Source organism: Marmota flaviventris, chromosome X (assembly GCF_047511675.1).
Source record: "Marmota flaviventris isolate mMarFla1 chromosome X, mMarFla1.hap1, whole genome shotgun sequence".
Lineage (NCBI taxonomy): Eukaryota > Metazoa > Chordata > Mammalia > Rodentia > Sciuridae > Marmota > Marmota flaviventris.
In genome coordinates this window covers 16162662-16182609 of record NC_092518.1, presented here as the reverse complement: position 1 = coordinate 16182609, position 19948 = coordinate 16162662, and the positions used below count along the sequence as shown (strand labels likewise).

General features: G+C 37.0%; 1 protein-coding gene across 2 annotated transcripts in view; it reads right to left on the bottom strand.

Moving 5' to 3' along the window:
• Nucleotides 1-19948, bottom strand: part of Phex (phosphate regulating endopeptidase X-linked) — a 190344-nt gene that overhangs the window by 131309 nt on the left and 39087 nt on the right. For both annotated transcript variants that reach the window (XM_027927395.2, XM_027927396.2), the window contains exons 4-7: nt 15100-15186; nt 13855-14081; nt 5764-5832; nt 3405-3521 (exon numbers count right to left, since the gene is read on the bottom strand). In XM_027927395.2, coding sequence (XP_027783196.1) covers nt 3405-3521; nt 5764-5832; nt 13855-14081; nt 15100-15186 — 500 coding nt within the window. The remainder of the gene's footprint in view (nt 1-3404; nt 3522-5763; nt 5833-13854; nt 14082-15099; nt 15187-19948) is intronic.

The window sequence follows — 19948 nt, the reverse complement described above, 5'->3', positions numbered from 1 at the left end:
GCTCTTGGCCATTTGGCCAAAACCAAATCTAAGCTTTTTGCATGTGATATGTTTAACTTATTCTAAGAACAGGAACACTTATTACCTTCTTCAAGGGACATCTTAATCACTTCTTTTGACAAAACCATACCCACCCCTGAATCACATTATGATTTTGCTTTAAGGCCTTCTTTTTAAAAATATTTTCATCTTCTTGGTCCTGGGGATTGAACCATATGGTGCTTTGCCACTGAAGTACATCCCCTGTTCTTTTTATTTATTTTTTTTTATTTATTTGTTTTTGGTACTGGGATTAAACTCAGGGGTGCTGTGTCACTGAGCTACATACATCCCTAGTACTTTTTACTTTAAGGCAGGGTCTTTCTTACTAAGTTGCTGAGATTGACTTCCAACTTGCAATCCTTCTGCCTCATCCTCCCAGGTCACTGGGATTACAGGCGGGCACCACCAATGCCCGGTGTTTTAAGGCTTTCTATAATTTAATTCTTTTGCATGACACACAACTCTTCTACCATTACATTCCTTATCCACTATTACCCCTCCATGATTTGGACTATGATTCAAGATTTTGCATAAGATTTATTTTCTCTAACAATCCTTTTCAATTAAACTCTACTTGGTTCTGATCACAAGGGCTACTCCACTAACAAGTCCTCTCCTTGTACAAAGTCTCTCTATCTGGGATTAGGTAAATTGCACGCCCTTTTTTGTTTTGTTTCTATGATGATGGGGATTGAATCTGGGGCCTCATGCATGCTAGGTAAGCACTCTACCACTGAGCCATTTCCCCAGCCCCTAAATGCACACTTTCATGGATGCTTTACAAGGACTTATTTGGGCTTAACTGGGCTGTCCTGCCTCCCCAGCCTTAGAAGTTTCCCTAAGACTATGTATCCCACCAATGTTGAATGGATCTAGTAACCTGAAGCATGGAAGAAGGAGGGGAGCATTTCTAATGGGCCAAAAGTACACACACCATGGATTTTTCAAGGCAAAATCTTAGAGGGCTGAGTGAAAGACAGTTGCCCTACCTGTTCTAAATGCCCCAGTGCCTTTAGCTTCTCCCCCTTTCCCCTCCATAGGGGAGACTGCATGTACCTTCCAGCTGTATGTTAATCATTGCCTCTTCCGTCCATGCCTCCTCCTCCTGCCTCAACTCAGGCTCACAACCCCAGGTTGGAGCCCTCTGACCTCAGAGCTGTTTTCAGCTCTATGCCAGCTATTCCCCTCCATATAATGGATTTGTCACTTAATTGAGCCTCTTGATAATTCCCAATCTTGCCTCAGAGCAGCTGTTTTTATTTCTCTTCTTGGTCTAACTCCCTGGCCTTCCCTGTTTTTTTTCAAAACTTCAATCTAAAGCAGATCTCTGGGCCTCCTATGTGCCTGAAAAAGGGAATCCTGACAACCTGCATACACAGCCTAGAGGCAAAGTTGTGGACTTCAAATACCTGTGGCAGTATTCACAGTATATAGAGGTGACATACAGGCATGATCTTTTGTATTGCAAGTAGGAGATGGGAAAGAGGTAATGTGAACATCATCTCAGCAGGAAGGAAGCCCCATTCACTCCTGACCTTCATTCTTTACCCCTACTCCATACTTCAACTTACTGCTATTACCCTACTAAACATGAAACCAATAAACATTTGGACTTTTATTTGCCTCAGGTTTTTTATCAAGGTCCATTACAAAAGACCACAACCCATATGCAAAGTTTCTTGGTACAAGTTTGTTTGTTTTCACAAAAGTTTCCCCATAAGCAGATATCACTATATTTGTTTTCTCTAAACCTGTGAACATACAGGGCTTTCATACTTTGGTTCTTCTAGAAACTGGTTATTTTATAAACAAAGAAAACCATTTAAGATTTCTCATTATTCTCCCATGAGTTTGTTTTCATGCTGTTTTGTCTCTAACCTGAACCTGAAAGAGTTCGGGAGACTTGGTCAGAAGAAGTTTATGACACAATGACATTAATTGGTAGACAGACTTCCCTGAGCCCAGATCTTGTATCAAACTTACTCAGTAAGAGGGAAGGGGGTATGGGGATAAGAATGATAGTAGAATCAATTGTACATTATTACCCTGTGTGCACACATAATTATACGACCAGTGTAACTCTACATCATGAATAACCAGTAGAATAAGAAGTTATACTCCACTTATGTATGATGTGTCAAAATGCATTCTACTGTCATATATAACTAATTAGAACAAATTTAAAAATTCTTTAAAAAATGAAACTCAAGGACTGGGGTTGTGGCTTGGTGGTAGAGCGCTCGCCTAGCATGCACAAGGCTCTGGGTTCAATCTTCAGCACCACATAAATGTAAAATAAAGATATTGTGTCCACCTAAAACTAAAAAATAAATATTAAAAAATGAAACTCAATCTTCACCTTTATTTCATATTCTAAATTTAATTCAAAATAGATCAGAGACATAAATGTAAGAGCTAACATTCAAAATTTTCTAAGGGAAAATAAAGGAGGATAATCTTATTCAAAAAAAGCAGACTGGGGGCTGGGGTTGTAGCTCTGTAGCAGAGTGCTCGCCTCACATGTGGAAAGCACTGGGTCCGATTCTCAGCACCAAATAAAAATAAAATAAAGGTATTGTGTCCATCTACAACTTAAAAAATATATTTAAAAAAAGAAGACTGGATTAAAAGTAACATTCCAGAGTTGGGGGTTGACTCAATACTATGCATGAGGCCCTGGGTTCAATCCCCAGCATACACACAAAAGAGTTATTAAACATTTATATTCTATTCAGGGTCACACAAAAGTTTGTCTAGGAAAATAGTCTGGTCTTTCTGCTGCTATTCTCTGGCCACAACTGAGCAGCATACAGACATGGAATGTGTTTTTTTAATCTTTATTTTATTTATTATTTTTATGTGGTGCTGAGGATCAAACCCAGGGCCTCACACATGCTAGGCAAGTGCTCTACCACTGAGCCACAACCCCAGCCCTGAATGTGTTTTGTTTGGCTTGGTTTGATACCAGGGATTGAACTCAGGGGCACTCAACCACTGAGCCATATCCCCAGCCCTATTTTGTATTTTATTTAGACAGAGGGTCTCACTGAATTGCTTAGGGCCTTGCTTTGAACTCACAATCCTCCTGCCTCAGCCTCCTGAGCTGCTGGAATTATAGGCGTGCACCACCACTGGACCTGGCTGTTAAATGGGTTTAAACAAGTGGAAAGAATGAAGAGCTCTTCTTCCTGCCATGGTTCTTCTCATACTTCCCAGAGGGGATGCTGTTAGTTCTACTTTGGACCCAAAGGGCAATGACACAGAACACTGTTACTTGATTGCAATTTTTATTTTCATTCAAGATATACTGACTTTAAAATAAGAAAAAGAACATGAATAAAGGATTTTCAATTAATACTCACCTCAGCTATCTTAATTTCTAATCTAAGCACCGACTTCATGTCATGCTCTGCTCGAGAGCTGTTAGCTCCTAAAAGCACAGCAGTGTCCACCATGAACCTATAAAGGGCATCCCGATACTGTAAGAGATAAAAAAGCAAGTGACCGTGTCAATAGCCTACTAGAAAATATGTTTCAGAAAAGCAGGAAAAAAGATAGAAATAAGTGTCCTTCATTTTCACTCTGTGCTCAAAGTATGGTATAGGCATTATATAACACTAGCTACCCACCTACAACTTTGGGAGACAAAAAAAGTGATGGGTTTATGAGACTGTTTCCATAAAAGACAGAGATACTCAGTCATCAAGCATCAAGAGAACTAGGCTTCCCATAACTGGCTATATTATGGATACATGAAACATCTCCAAATGAGCCTAGAATAAATAAAAAGTTAATGTTCAAGTGTCCTCTTTTCACGCAAGTGAAGCTTTAATAAAATAAAGGGAAATGACTGTTTCCAAAAGCAGGAGTCCTGATCCATAAACACTGATGGGAAGTATGATTTATTCTCTTCCAGCTCAATTTATCCACCTTCATACTCAGAAATGAAAGATGACTGCAGTTATTAAGGCCCTGTGTCTTTTCACTTTTGTACAGTTTCCAGCAAGTTCCCCTTGGCTCAGGGGGAAAAGATGGGAGAGAAGGGAGAAATGATGAGAGAAACCTAGCAAATAGCAAATATGAAATTTCCTCCCTAATGTACACCTGGACTCTGTAAGCTATTCTTCCTATGTGTATGATCTCAGGCCCTATACAGTGCTCAGCACATAGTGAGTCATTAATAAAACTGATCTGATCAGTAAGCAAGTTTTGCAAATAGTCTTAATAAGAAAGAATTTTTTTGTCATTCCCAATTCAATTCAGAAAAAAAATCAAACTACTCAATACATATGCAAAGTGACTTGCTAGGCAGTCTGTGGGAAAAGGCAATGCAGATGAAAAATTAATAATCCTTTAGTCTGGTTCTCAATGTGTGATCCAGTGAGGAAGATAAACATGTCATTACTAACCATAACATTAGTAGGACAAAATTAATTTCTTACTAAAGTTTCATGTTTGGAAACTCAAGAACTGGAGAAGGATTCTTACCTGGAAGATTGGGGATGGAGAATTTGAGGAAGACCTGTTTGAAGCAGTGAGGAGGACAAGTTGCTTTGGTTGAGGGAAAAACAAAAGTAGATGAGTCAGAAAGGAAAGGTGGGTTAGGATCAACCATGTAGAGGCCTTGAACTCCTTCAAAGAGCCTATTTTCAAAGCAAAGGCACTGTGGGAGCAATGCTATAAGAACAGAGCTTATCCAGTGGTGCTAAGAAATCAGTAGAAAGAAGGGAAGGAGGGACCAGTTAAAAGATTGCATGCTGTAGACAAGATAAGGGTAAACAAGAATCAGACCCAGGGCAATAAAGGTAGAAAAGAAGGGCCAAGTAGCTAGAAGAGATATTTTGAAGGTGGAATTACTTAGATTTGACTTCTTGTTTATAGAAGGAAGAGATGAATTCAAGCCTCGTTGCTGAGAACCTAGCAGAAACAGAGACGCTCCCAAGTTGGTAAATATGCATTCTACTTTGTAAGAGGACGATTTGCTAATCTTCTTTAATGAATGTCTTCAGCCAGAAAGCTGCTTAGGGTCTTGGCTAGTTTCCTGCCCTCCAGAGCCTTCTCCAAACAGAGGTTAGTACTAGTAGAGATCCAAGAGATAAATGTCTGAAGCTCTTTAAGAAGTTTGATAAAGTTTCCAAAATGAATTAAAAGAGTCAGAAATGGACCAGCTCTTTCCAACCTCCAGGAAGCTATTAGGTTTCCCAGATAGGACAAGAAGTCTAACCTCATTGATACATTCTGTTCTTATAACCCTCTATTAGTCTGTGGCACCTGTTAAAACTACAGATTCCCAGACTCCACCCCAACTCCACTAAATCAGATTCTCTAGGAATTGACACCTAATAGAAGCTTCTCAAGTGATTCTTAGTACAATATGAGAACTATTGGTCTCCCAGGTATCTGCCCCCACACTTCACTTCTACAGTGCATACTGTGCACTTCTAAGGAATAAGTGCAAACTTGTTTCTTGGTTATGTCATTGGCATGTGCTGTCTCCCTGGCAAGATCATGAGGGCACTGAGCAGGGGAATTTGTATACCCTGACACCCAGGCTTCTAGAAGACAGGGGTGGAATTTATCTGTGTGAATAAAAGGTGTTTGTCTCCTGTGTTGGAAAATAATGGTAGTGAATAGCAATACTACTTATTTCTGATGAAGAAGCAAGAATCTTAGAACCCAAATGATGAATCTGACAGTAGCTTCACAGGGTTGAATACTTACTGATTTGGCTTCTGTACTGTTATCCAGGTAGTCTTCCCTCACAGCTAGGGAGAGTGTTGCTTGGTCCAGCTGTTAAAACAAAAACAGAAGGCATTCTGCTGGCACTGTAGATTCTATATACCATGTTACCAATAATCATGAGATCATCTCACCGCAGCCATATTTTGAGCTCGTATCACCATTACAAAAAAAAAAATCCATTCTACTCAGAGCTACATGAAAATAGGCACTTTGTAATGGTGGATCTTAAGTATCTGAGACCTGCCACTGCTTCCCTGATTTCATGGTTTGTAATCCTTTTGAGTTTCTATCAACACTGAATAGCACCAAAGCAATTTGAGTTAGAATAGATCTTAGAGATTATCTGCCCCCACACACACTTATTTGACAGGGGTGGGGAACAAAAGCCAGAGAATTGATATGATTTTCCCAAGGTAATGTGATTGGGCACAGCTCAGTGTAAGTGTCTTCTGTTATCAGATCTATTATCTTCATTACTGCAGTAATTTGCAAATGCCAATGTGGGTGGAGTTGACCAATCAGACCTTCCACTTCCCTACCTCTAAAATAATTTTTTCCTAAAGAAATCAAATAATAATTTTGAGAAATCTTTGCAAATTTTAGAATCTCTCTGCAATGTTAAGGATAGATAACAAAAATCCAATAGTCAGACAAGTAAATAAGTAGAATTATTATGATACATTATAATATAAACTCTTGAAATAAAACTTATAGCACCATAAATCCAGTCAAAAGAAAGAACAGTCTTTTCAAAGTACATGCTATAAAAACTGGACATCTTTATGCAAAATAAAGTGGAACTATACCTCATACTTTGTACAAAAATTACCTGAAAATGGATCATGGATCTAAATGTAAAACCTAAAACTATAAAAATTCTAGAAGAAAAATAGAGGGGAAATTTTTGTGACCTTAAGACATAAGAATGAAATCATGATTACATAAAAGAAGTTAATAAATTAGAATTAATATTAAAAAGTTTTGCTCTGTGAAAGACAAGCCAGAGAATGGATAAATATTTTTAAATAATATGTATGTCAAATGATGTGTATTCATAGCATATAAAGGCTTCTCAAAACTCAATACTAAGAGAACAATCCATTTAAATGTAGGCAAAAGATCTGAACATACTTCACCAAGGAAGATATGCAGATGGAAAATAGGCACATGAAAATATGCTCAACATCATTAGTCATTAGTAAAATGTAAATTAAACCCACAATAAAATACCACCACACCTCTTTTAAAATGTAAAATATATCTGATGAGTGTTGGGGAGGATGTGAAAAAACTAGATCACTCAAATATTGCTAGTGGGACTGCAAAGTTGTCCAGCTAACTTCAGAGGAAATCAGCTTGAGTTTCTTATAAAGTTAGACATACATTTACATATAACCCATCAATCCCACTCCTAGGTATTTACCTAAGAGTATTAAAACTTGTACCCCCAAACCTTTATGTAATTGTATTCTTAACCATCAAAAATTGGAAACAAACCAAATATCCTTCAACCTGTGAATGATTAACTATGATACACAATGAAATACTATCCAGCAATAACAAGGAATGGACTGCTGATATATGCAAAAACATGGGTACATTTGACTTACATTCTAAAAGAAAAAAGCAAAACTATAGGAGCAGAGAACAGAATGGAAGTCACCAGGATTTCAGGTTGGGGAAAGGAATTGACTACAAAGGGACAACAGTAAGTAATTTGTGGGGTGTTGGGATCACTCTATTTGTTGATTGTGGGTGGTAGTTACAAGATTCTATGCATTGATCAAAATTTACATACATATACATCACAAAACTAGATTTAATTGTATATAAACTTAATTTTTAAAAAAGCTTCCAGACACTTCTCTAAATCCTATGGCTTGTTTTTCCTTGAATATCAGCAAATGACTAAAGACTAACTAAAATGGATCCCAACCACAATAAACTGTCCATATTTAAATCTGATTTGCACATTAAAAAGTTAAGCTGAATTAATAAGATACAAAACCTAAATAATTTAACTCAAAAATTAGTAGCATCTGAATAAAAACTGAATCCTACATGCCCATATCATTATTTTATGTAACTTTAAATTGTTCTGATCCATCTCCCTCTAGTTTCTTCTCTTACTATAATCTCAAATATTTTACTCTCTTTTGAATACATGAAGTCTGAATAAGATTATAGTTTTCCATAAAAACCTCCTTCACAAGAAACAAATTTTACAAAGGCCAAGCTAAGAATTAGTGATGTCATGGAAAATTCAAGGAAAAATATTGCTATTGGGTTGTTTCTTGGGGGGAGAGATGCTTTCAAAATATCCATTTTGTCTGTGTATTGCTAAAATCCTCAAATTATTTTTTTCGACCTTCTCTAATTGGCCTGAAACAACAAAGTCACAAGCCAGTCTGGCTTCTTCCTGCTGCAATTCCCAAAATACCACTGTTTCTTCCAAAAATTAAGTAAGACAGGATCATGAAACAAAATATTTTGATTAAGATGCTTTGGCCTTCAATTAAATTTGGACCACTTGGAAACTCTTGTGAGCTTCAGTCTCACAGGAAAAGAAACTGTAGATAATATCAAAAAAGCCAAAGTTTCCTCTCATGAAATGAAGATAAACCCACTTATTTTAAAAGTTTAGATAATTTAAGTGAGGCTACCAGACCTTTTATAAACCCTTACATTATTAGGGGTTCTAGGGATCATTTTAAATATACCAACAGATTGAATAAGATCAGTCAACTAAATCTCATTAGAAACAAACTCTTGAGGCAAAAGACTTTCTCAAGAAGCCAACATCAAGGCACTATATTATTTGAGGATTTTAAAATCTTTATATTGATGACTAATCTGAATATTGCAAGCAGAAAATAAAGCTGATACATTGCACTGAAAATACAAATTTCCTCAAATAATAATAAACTTTGTTTTAGGAGATAGAGTAATAATACAAAAACACCTAACAAATTATGATGCAGAAAAAGACAAAGAGATTAGAAAAATCTCATTTCCAACAGAGTCTCTCCTTCCCATCATGAATTTTCCTAAGCCAAAAAGAAAATGCAAGCCACTGAGTAAGAATGAATTTAATTTGTTGCTTTATACTAGAGCAACCCTGGCCTTCCAAATACTCTTTTGGGATCACACATAGATTTAAAAACATAGAAGTTTTTAAATCTTCTATTGTCCCTTGAATCCTTATTCTTGCTATTTCCTGGCATGAATTAAACCCAAACACATGTAGCAAAATAATGTTTCAGGGCACTCAATTCTGATGTATCTTATATTTTTGTGTTTTCTTTCTCCCATTTAAGCCTGTAGCAAATTCTGTGTCATCTTGTCACAGGGGAGCTTTGCCAAGGGTCATTGTACAGGCCAAAGTGTACATCCTTGGGATGGGGAAATATCTACCCATTGGAAGCAGTGGTTTTTGCCTTCATCGAGAGGTACCATATGCTCACCTAACAAGACACTTATGGTGATATTCCTGCCCAGCAGGAGACATTTTTCTTATCCCTGTGGGTTTGTGATAATGGAGAAGCTAAAAACAGTGGAGAAAATAGAACTGGATGAAAAAAATAAGCCTAAATGCACTGAGGGAGGAGAGTTAGAAGTGAGAGAGATTTCCTCTAGAGCAGAAGGAGATTCTGTCAAGCTGAAAAAGAAGTCAGTGGTTCTTGGGAGCAGAAGGAACCAGTTGGTGTCCCCTAGAACATAGCAGTATCTGAGAGGGAAAAGAGGCCCAGGACCACAGAATCAGAGAAGCTCATCTAAAGGGGCTATTTGGGTTCCAGAGTAAATTTCTTCTCAGATCATCAATGACTAGAGGGTATCCCCAGTCCTAGAAAAAAGTTAAGAAATGGAGAAACTATGAGGTGGTGAGGAGTGCGTAGACTGAGGTTCAGTTTTCCAGCCAAAAGGTGTGGTAGAAAGCTTCATGATCAGATTAGGTTGAAATTGCACAACCAGATTTGAGACCTGACAGGCATGTCAAGAACACAAATTCAGAAGAATCCTTTAATGGTCCTGGGTCATGTTTCAAGAGAAGGGAAACTTTTGTCATAAGAGTCTCTTGTGGACTAATATCTATGGTGGAAACTTGAAAACGTCAAGTCATTTAAACTCATAGCAACAGTGCAAAGTAAATTCTAATTTAGCCTTCTTTACACTTTGGGAAAGGGAGACTCAGAAAGGTAAAGCAATTTGTACAAGGATATTTAGTGAGTAAATCGCAAAGTGAACTGAGACCCTCAATCTCCTCACCACCAAAGCTTACTATTCCACATACCCATGGTCTTCAATGTTCCACAAAACCTAAAAGGGGTTCAGTGGCTCCAAATGTTCATTTAATGAAATTTTGTTTTTTATAGTTTTAGGCACTTTTAAAATGAATAAAAAGCAACACACAAATTCTACAATTTTGGCAGCCACAAATACATTGACTTTGTGGTCAGATTAATTGGGTTTCATTCACATCTCAGAAGAAAGCTTCCTCTATCATCTCTAGACACAAGTTTGCACTTTCTGTAACTGTTATCATGGTTAGGAAGATTATAGATCCATTTTGTTTAGGGGAAGGTGGTTAATTCAGTTGGGTGAATATTCACTAATATAAAATGGCACAGAGACAGAACTAAAGCAAATGTGTGCTGTGTTCAAATGCCAAGCAATGCTCAAATACTTCAGTTTGGAAAAAGCGGCCATATTGGCAAAGAAGAGCAGTAATAATAAGTACACGAGTGCCTCCTTACATTTGGGAAGTATCTATTACTGACAGTTTAGTGTTTCTAGGATCCATGTAATTGAATATTAAGTATGCAAGGCAAGCTGTTAACATGTTCCTCAATTCCCCATATTTTCTGTAAGCTAGTACTGAAACAAGAGGCTTGATTCAAGTTCTTTTTTTTTTTTTCTTTCACTTTGGCACATCATTGGAGATGGGGTGCACTTCATACTGGTATCAAGGAGAACATAATATCTGGTTGTCCTATGTTTAACAATGATATTTGGGTTCAGGTGATAGCAGTCTGATCTGTCATGAATGTCCCAAACTGTCACCTAATGGTTTTAGCAGCTATTGGTGATAGTTTTGTTTTGTTTTTTTTTTTTTAATTTTTTATTGTTGGCTGTTCAAAACATTACATAGTTCTTGATATATCATATTTCACAATTTGATTCAAGTGGGTTATGAGCTCCCATTTTTACCCCATATACAGATTGCAGAATCACATCAGTTACACATCCATTGATTTACATATTGCCATACTAGTGTCTGTTGTATTCTGCTGCCTTTCCTATCCTCTACTATCCCCCTCCCCTCCCCTCCCCTCCCCTCTTCTCTCTCTGCCCCCTCTACTGACATTCGTTTGTCCCCCTTGTATTATTTTTCCCCTTCCCCTCACTTCCTCTTGTATGTACTTTTGTATAACTCTGAGGGTCTCCTTCCATTTCCATGCATTTTCCCTTCTCTCTCCCTTTCCCTCCCACCTCTCATCCCTGTTTAATGTTATTGGTGATAGTTATCTGAATCTATTCTTTCATCAGGTCTTTTTTTAACTTTATTTATTTATTTTTATATGGTGCTGAGGATTGAACCCAGTGACTCAAACATGCTAAGCGAGCACTCTACCACTGAGTCACAACTCCAGCCCATCATCAAGTTTTTTTTTTATTAGTTGTTGATGGACCTTTATTTATTTTTATGTGGTACTGAGAATCAAACCCAGTGCCTCACACATGTTAGGAAAGTGCTTTGCTTTACCACTCAGCCATGACCTCAGCCCAGGTTTTTTGTTTTTTTTTTTTAATGGTAACTTTCTAACTCCATTATTTCTCCTGAATTCTTAAGCTGTGATTCTCTTAAAAACAAGAACTTAGTTTTATCAGTTATTTGGTTACCCTGAAATCAGTGGAATCCAGAATGTGGAAAGGTCTATAGGTCAAATTATCTAGTTTCTTAAACAAATACACATGGTTTTTAAAAAATGAGGGGAACTGCTACAGATTAAAATAGACATATCAATCATATGATTCTTATTTGGAACCCAAATCAAAGACCAAATGGTTTTGATTTGGGTTTTTTTAAAGGACATTTGTGAGGGCTAGGGATGTAGCCCAGTGGTAGAGCATGTGCTATAGCATCTTTGAGGTCCTGGGTTTCATCCCCAGCACTGCAAAATAAAATAAAATGAAACAAAATGGACATGCTTGAGACAATCAGGAAGATTGACAATTATCTGTGTATTAGATACCAAAGTATAAAATTATGATCACTTTTGTGGTTGTGATAAGAGTCTTTTCCATTAGATCAGTACTGAAGTATTTATAATGCAATGATGTTATATTTTGAATTTTCTATAAAATGTTCCATTCCCTCTCCCCCAAAAAGAAGAGGCTTAGAAAAGAATAGCAGAAAGATGAGGGTATTGAAGCTGGGTTGATAGGTACATGGGAGTATGTTTTTCTTTTCTTTTTATTTCTGTGCATATTACTTTCCATAATAAGTCTTTAAAGAAATTAATTCAGTTATTTGATTAGATCTAGATATCACTGAAAAGAAAACAGTTACCATTTGCAATGATTTATCTATGCGTTATTCAACATTTTCTGTTAATCAACAGAGCGTATCAACTTAAGTTTCAATGACATACTCTGGTTCACTTCATAATAGTGCTGAATGTATTTGGAGAAATATCATATACTGTAATTAAGGATGATAGTCTTAAAACATAGTTTTAAAAACTGAGCAACCTATAACCATGGGACAAAGGTCACTTGGATCACCACTATCATTGTATCTTATGTAGCACATCTTATCCTGATGGCATTAGAAGATACCTCAATACTATGCTATCATTCCATCACCCAACATAGAAACACAGCTGTTTCTGGAACTAAGAACTTCCTTCTGAGTAGGTTTGGAATTCTTTCAATGACCAAAGATTTGTATTGAAACTCAGTGTCTAAAATGGAGGTCAGAAAGCTATAGGCTTTGGGCTAGCCCTCCACACAGCCAGGTACAATGGCAGAGATATGTAGTTATGACAGAGTATAGATGGCGGGAAAAGCCTAAAATATGTACTCTCTGACCCTTTACAGAAAAAAAAGAAGTCCACTCTGATCTAACTCAAAAAATAGACTCCAGGATTTGGACTTTGGAAAGCTGAATTATATTGGATGATGGTAATATACTCTAATGGATTTATACTTCTATGATTTGAATATTAACATACCATTAATATTTTCTGGTTTGACAAATGACAGAATTGGGGGTGAAATCAGTGGTTCAATAACATCATCATTATTAGCCAAAGTAACTGTGGAAGTAAAAGTTAAAAACCCAACAAGATCAAAGCACAAAACAATTTGAAAATATTACTTGAATTTTTACAAAACTCTTTCATTGTTGAATCTTCTGTTGTTGCTACTTTTCTGACAGCCTCCTGATTTTATCGATATGATGTACCTTAGGGCCTGTCCACCTGGCCCACTCCCTTATGGAAGAGATGCTCACTTTTCCAATCAAAAAAAAAAAATGTGATCAGGTACTTAGAACAAGTTCTGCTTGATCTTTTGAAAGGAAGGAGGAGAGTTTCAAATTGAACTAGACAATGAGAAAGTAGGTATGTAGGCATGAAACATTAGGAAAAGGGGGAACGAGGAATCATAGCTTGTGTTCTATGTCAGGGGAATGAAGAAGTGAGAGAAAGGACAGAATTCAGAAAGTCTTTCATGACAGCAGGAGACCGACAACCCTCTTCCCACTGGAATTTAGAAGCCCCACTCAGATATCTGGAGCAGATATCTGAGGGTCAGATCACAGAACACTTAAACTCACAGGCTTCCTGAAAAGTTGACAAAAGTTGTCTGCTAATGATTTATATTCTGAAAATCTTGTGGGATCTAAAACAATATAGATCTAATTATCTACATTCTACAAATCTACATTCTAATGTTCAACAGAATTTTTATTTTATCATTTCACTAAGGCGGCATGAATTTCTTTCCCTAGGAAGGCAGCCTAAAAAGCTAATTTTGGAGTGAACAAAGAGTCCTTCCTGGCTATACCTTCAAAATGTGTTCATTGGATGCCTTGTCATCAGGGGACACATACAAACGGATGAACACAGAATTGCTGTATTGACCACGAAATGTTGCAAGCGTCTGCAGAAGACTGAATTTTCTCTCCGACCAAACTCCTTCAGGACCAATATTAGCTTCAAGTACGGGCCAGCGGAAAGGTGAATGCCGCAGAATGTGGAGCAGTGGCTTGGCATCTGCTTTTTCGATGGCTTCTGAAAGGGATCAGATATTAAGGGAGAGTTAGAATTGCAAACTGGATTACCAAACTAGAATGCAAATATATCTTCTCAAGAAAAAGTGCCCATAAGGCCCCAACTTGAAAATTCAGTTGTTAGAGAGAGAAAAAGAGAGGTATCCTGGATTGAGATTAACCCAGATACAGAACTCTAACTCACACTTTAATGTGACTGTCTAAATATGGTATTACTGCCAGAAAGTTGATGGATGAACCTGTTGGATATTCTCTACAATAGAATATGGGTTTGCTACATTGATCCTGGTTAAACTTATAGTACTTGGTGGCACTAATGCACAATCCTAGTTTTAAAGGAAACTGATCAATAAAACCAATCACTCTGCAATAAAGTGAACTAATGCTCCAGACCCTTGACTTTTCTGCCTTCTCCCAGTTTGCCAAATGATACCCCAGATCCTAGATCAGTTAACATATTTTCTAGAAGCACTGGCTCCTTCCTGCAACAGCCTTGAGAAAGCAGATCCAGTAAAATGGGTAGCATGCCTTCCAATCTAGTCATATCCAAGAAATTGAGAGACAGGTTTGAGGCACACAACAGTGATGCTGGTTAAACTAACAAAGAAGTCTGTCACACCTGGGAATCTGGATTTCTCTAGGTCCCAACATGCCCTATGAAATATACCAATTCTTCCAAATATACTTTCTTAGAGCCTCTTTCTCAGACCAGAACTAGCCTGGCTTCTGGATTCTGGTTTTTATGGGGTTTGCCCTACTGCCCTGCCCAAGTTTTTCATAGAGTAACTGATGCCCAAATAATCCAAGTCATCAAAATAAGATGATTTTCCATCAAGCCAGCCACAGAGATTAACTAAGAAAGATTAGTCAAAATCCAGTCTGAAAATTGCTCCTTTCCTCAAATGATACCTTGAAACATTAATAGAATTTTTGTTCTTTTTCCGTAAACAATATCTTTAAACTTTAATATAATTCTAAAGGATAAGGGTGGTAAATGTTTTATTTATTTTATTACTCACTCTCATTCATGCAGGATGAATAAAGGATTTTGGCTTTCTGTACGGCCTCAGAGTCACGCCTTCTACTGACTGATTTCTCCAACAGTGCTGGGAAGGTTAAGAGAGGATTCATTAGTATCCACCCACACAAGGTGCCAAGTTGGAGGTCATTAGACAATAACAGTCCTAGTCTCCAGAACATTAAATGTACATACAGACAACTCTGAAAAATATAGATCTATAAAAGACATACAGACAGAAAAACCGATTCCAAATTGCTTGAGGTTCAAATAAAAACAATTTAACATTTTCTTCTCCCAGGCTGTCCTAACTCAAAAGAAACCAAAAGTTTAATTTCCAACTGAGACTGGACCTTCTGTAGGGGTTAATTTCTTCTGCCACTACACAAAAGGAAACATAATTCATTTATTCAAGAACCAAAAATAACTGAATTTGGTCTCTTGTTTCTGTACCAAGTAATAGTCTCAACGGAGGCAATTTCATCAGGGTCAGGTTTCTTAAGATTTCTTCACAGTTCAGCCTCTCAGGGAGGTCACCTGGAAGAAATTTCCCATTAGAAGTTTTATTCAGTGTTGCATAAACATGCTGTGGACATGGAAGAAGTTATTTAGACAGGAAATGGAGAGGCAAGATTGGCAAGCTTACCCAAATTGCCTGAAAACTTGCCTATTTACACATGCAAAGTCTTGGCCATTTAAATGAGGCCATGTGTATAAAATGGCTGTCAAGCCCACCTGGAAAATTATTTTCTATTTATAAGATCACTAATAATACTGTTACATGAATCTGGGAAATGACAGTTGTCACTGTTGCATTATATAAGGAAAGAGGAAAGCCAGGACTCAATGAAAACAAACCTTTGCAAAATAAAGAGCACCTCAAACTTACTTGAGAGTATCAATTTTTCAACATGACACCAAGCTGAAAAATTCCGATTGGAGACTGAAGCACTGTGGCAATGCCTATTCCAACTATGTCGAACTGCTGTTGTCAAGGCATTTGGGGAAACAACCTAACAGCCTCCAAAATCACAGTACAACAGATGTTCCTAGAGTTCTCTGAATAGCTTCAAGACACAATGTACAATCCTAATCATATTAATAAATAATTACATATTCCCTGAAGAGGTATCTATTTCTAAACTAAAACTTCAAACTACATCTCAAAAAAATGCAATCCACAGCTCCTGTCCAGTTTTTTAATAAGCAGCTGTATGTAAAACAAGTCCACATAACTAAATAGATTCCAGCAAGTTAAATTAAGTTAGGTTAGATGTGGGCATTTTCAATTATTTCAGTTTGTTTGGTGTTTCTTTCTCATGTATCGTCATAGCAATAAAAGTGCATAACCAGCCCCAAAGATAAAGAAAGGACTTTTTTTAAGTAAACAAAAAGCTCTAAAATCATATCCACATATACTCCCATTCAAATCAGATCATGTGCCTTTCCACCATATTGCTTACACAAACATTACCATCATTAGACTATTGTGGAGACACATTCAGAAATAAGTGGTCCAAGGGGCTGGGGTTGTGGCTCAGTGGTAGAGTGCTTTCCTAGCACACATGAGGCACTGGGTTCGATCCTCAGCACCACATAAAAATGAAATAAAGACATTGAGTCCACCTACAACTAAAAAATAAATATTAAAAAAAGAAATAAGTGGTCCAAATTTCATTTAGGATTGCAATCATTTTCTGATGGTATAAACATTCCATAGGCTACAAACATGAGTGTGCTAGGGACCAAAATCAAATCACAGAAAAAAAAAAAGAACTAAAATTATTAAATATTTACCTGAGTATGCTCTCAAGGCATGCCATGTATCACAAGAAGAGAAAAAGAGGACACACATAAGCTAAGCAGGGCAATCTCCAAATCCTAACCATGCACAAATACTAATAATTAATGCATGTCAAAATTCTGGTTTCCATAACAGAATTTGGCTTTTAAAATGGATCCAGCCATCACAGTTTCCTTGTAATACTCCTTTCCTTCCCTTCTCCTTTCTTTCTCTCTGTATCCAAACAGGCAGGGGAACATTGATATGCAGACAGTGATGTGGCAATCAGTTGGCAGCATTCATTTTATATATCTCTGAATATGAATTAGTGGTAAGAGGAATAAAATCTAGCCTGGAGAGTTGTTTAATAAGCAGAAAACAAAGCCTGTCTATCACAGGCAATTACTTGAGTAATTAAAAAGTCCCTAAAGTGTTGAGAAGGGCTCATGGGTCACCCATATAGGAGAATTTCCAACCTAGCCTGTGTTGTTTCATGGAGGATCTCTCAACATCCCTCCCCCAGTCCTTACCATATTACAACAGAAAAGGAATGGTTGGAGAAGTCCTTCTGAACATCAGATTTGAATATCACATATATTATTTTTCTTTTCCTCATTATGCTCTATCAAATAAAATTTGTCTCAAAAATATAAGGCAGCATAATAGACATGCCAAGAGGATTGGCTTTCAAATCAGAGAGACTTGAGTTCCAGTTACAGCTGGAAAATGAGTAAGGTCTTTTATCTCCCTAAGCCTAGATTTCTTCATATGTAAATTTATATAGTAGAATGTACCTACGGGTTTTGGTGAGGATTTTAAAGATTTAATGCACAGGAAGACTTCATCTTAAAATAAGTGGTGGTTTAGACAGGATTATGGGCCAAGTTAATGACACACAAAATTAGAAAGTAATCAAGCTTGTTTCTAGTATTTCCTACTTAACTATGTCTCTTTTCCTCCTTCCTACTCAGGATACTGGTGGCCAAAGACCTTACATGACCTCAAGGTGCTGCCACTCTGTGTACAGAAGGACATTTGTATTGTGAAACCTTTTCCCATTCTATTAGAACTAATTTTCTTATGGTATCTTGTGAGGGACTGACACTTTTTCTTTTAATTTAGTTCAACTTGTCCATTTTTTGCCCTCATAGTTACTATATTTTGTGTCCTATTTTAAAAATCTTTGCTCATCCCAAAGTCATGAAGATAGTTTTCATTATAGATCTACAGTCTATCTGGTATTTCTTTTTGCACATAATATAAACAGCCCTGCCCTTGTAACACACACCTGTCCTCATGGGGAATGAAGCATGTGAGAATTTTTTTAAAAAAATTTTAGTTATACATGAACACAATATCTTTATTTTGTTTTTTTTATTATTATTTGTTTTTATGTGGTGCTGAGGATCAAACCCAGTGTCTCACATGTGCAACGCAAGCACTCTGCCACTGAGCCACAAACCCAGCACAGCATGTGAGAATTTTAATAAAGAATATATTTTTCATCATTACATATCAAATAATATCATAAAAATATTCTGAAGTGAAAAACTGGCATTAATAATGGCTACTCTCTATTCAACAGATTATATCTTTGAGCAGAGGCTGGGTCACATTCCTCTTTAAAGAACCAGGGCCTACAGCTTGGCATGGCTGGTATACAGTAAATGTTTGCTAAGATGAATTCCTGACAAGGAAAGTCAGAGACAGAATTTTTCACCCAACTGAAAAGAAACTATGAGAAGCCAGACTGACTACTTAAATATTTCATCTTACGATCAGTATTATCCTTAACATGCTAACATTCTAACTTCCTTTTTTCACATTCCAATCTCTGCCTCATGCAATGATATCCAAGACTTCATCTGTTTTTATGAACACCAGTTCTTAGAATACCCAAGTTTAATTTTACCAATTGTCTCATTTGAATCACTCATTCCCAATGCCCTGCTCTTCTCTACTGAGGTTGGGGGATACTTGGCATTCTACTTCCTTTACCCTCAGCAGTCAAGAGAAAATCATCAGTCCTACTCCCTCAAATCATTCTTCCTACTAAAAAAGGGCACTTATTGAGCACTCTAGAAGATTAAAAGAAAATTCCAAAGGAAGGCTCAGATTCCTGAGGACTTTATAGTGTCCTGGTTTGTCATGAGTTCAGTAATAGTCATGTGCATGCAGCTCAGGTCAGTCATTTGATGTTTCTACAATATGTAGGAGCTACCCGACTATTTTTATTTTTTTATTTTTTTGTAATTCCACATGTACAAAGTTTTAGGATATGAGCAAAATTCTTCCAAGAAACTTGGGGTTATGCTAATAATGTGAATGAGGTAGCTTGATCACACAGAAAGTCGTACAAAGCTTCCTCTTTTGTGTTCTTTCTCCTGGTCCTGCAATATTTCTTTACCTGCTCTGAAGGGAATCCTCTGGCTGTTTGCTAAGAGACCAGTGAATGCTAGAGCTGTTTGCTCAAATTTGCTGAATGAAAACAGCAACTGCATTTAACCTTCATATCAATATCACCAAAGTAAATTCTCAATTCCATATAAATTATGCCAACTCTTCTCCTTTGGAAATTAAAGGGAGTACCCTCTTAATTCTTGTGAAAGAAAGAACATGGGAAATCAAGACTTTAGAAAACAAAAATCTATATTTTAAGCTTCCATACCTATATAATGAACAGAATGTTCTCTAGACCTATATATTTTTGAAAGCTTATCATAGCATGGCCGGGTTTCTCCTTTGGTGGTACTTAAAAACCACCTTTGGATGGTCCATGGTTGAATGTCACCTCTAATCTTACTATTTTTAGTCTTTGTTGATTTTCTAGGCTGCAGACTTCAATTTGGTTTCCAGGCTCCAGGGTTTATTTACCGTACTAAAAATTTTCATTTTTCTAACTCACACTGCATGGGTATTAAACCCTTATGCAGTTAAATCTGGAGACTCTAAATCAGCTTGCAAAGCCCGTTGTTATTCCCATTAAAAAATAAAATTCAAGTTAACTAAGTCATGGTCTGTGAATCCCATAACCCTCATATTTTTCCACAAATTGTGTGACACTCAG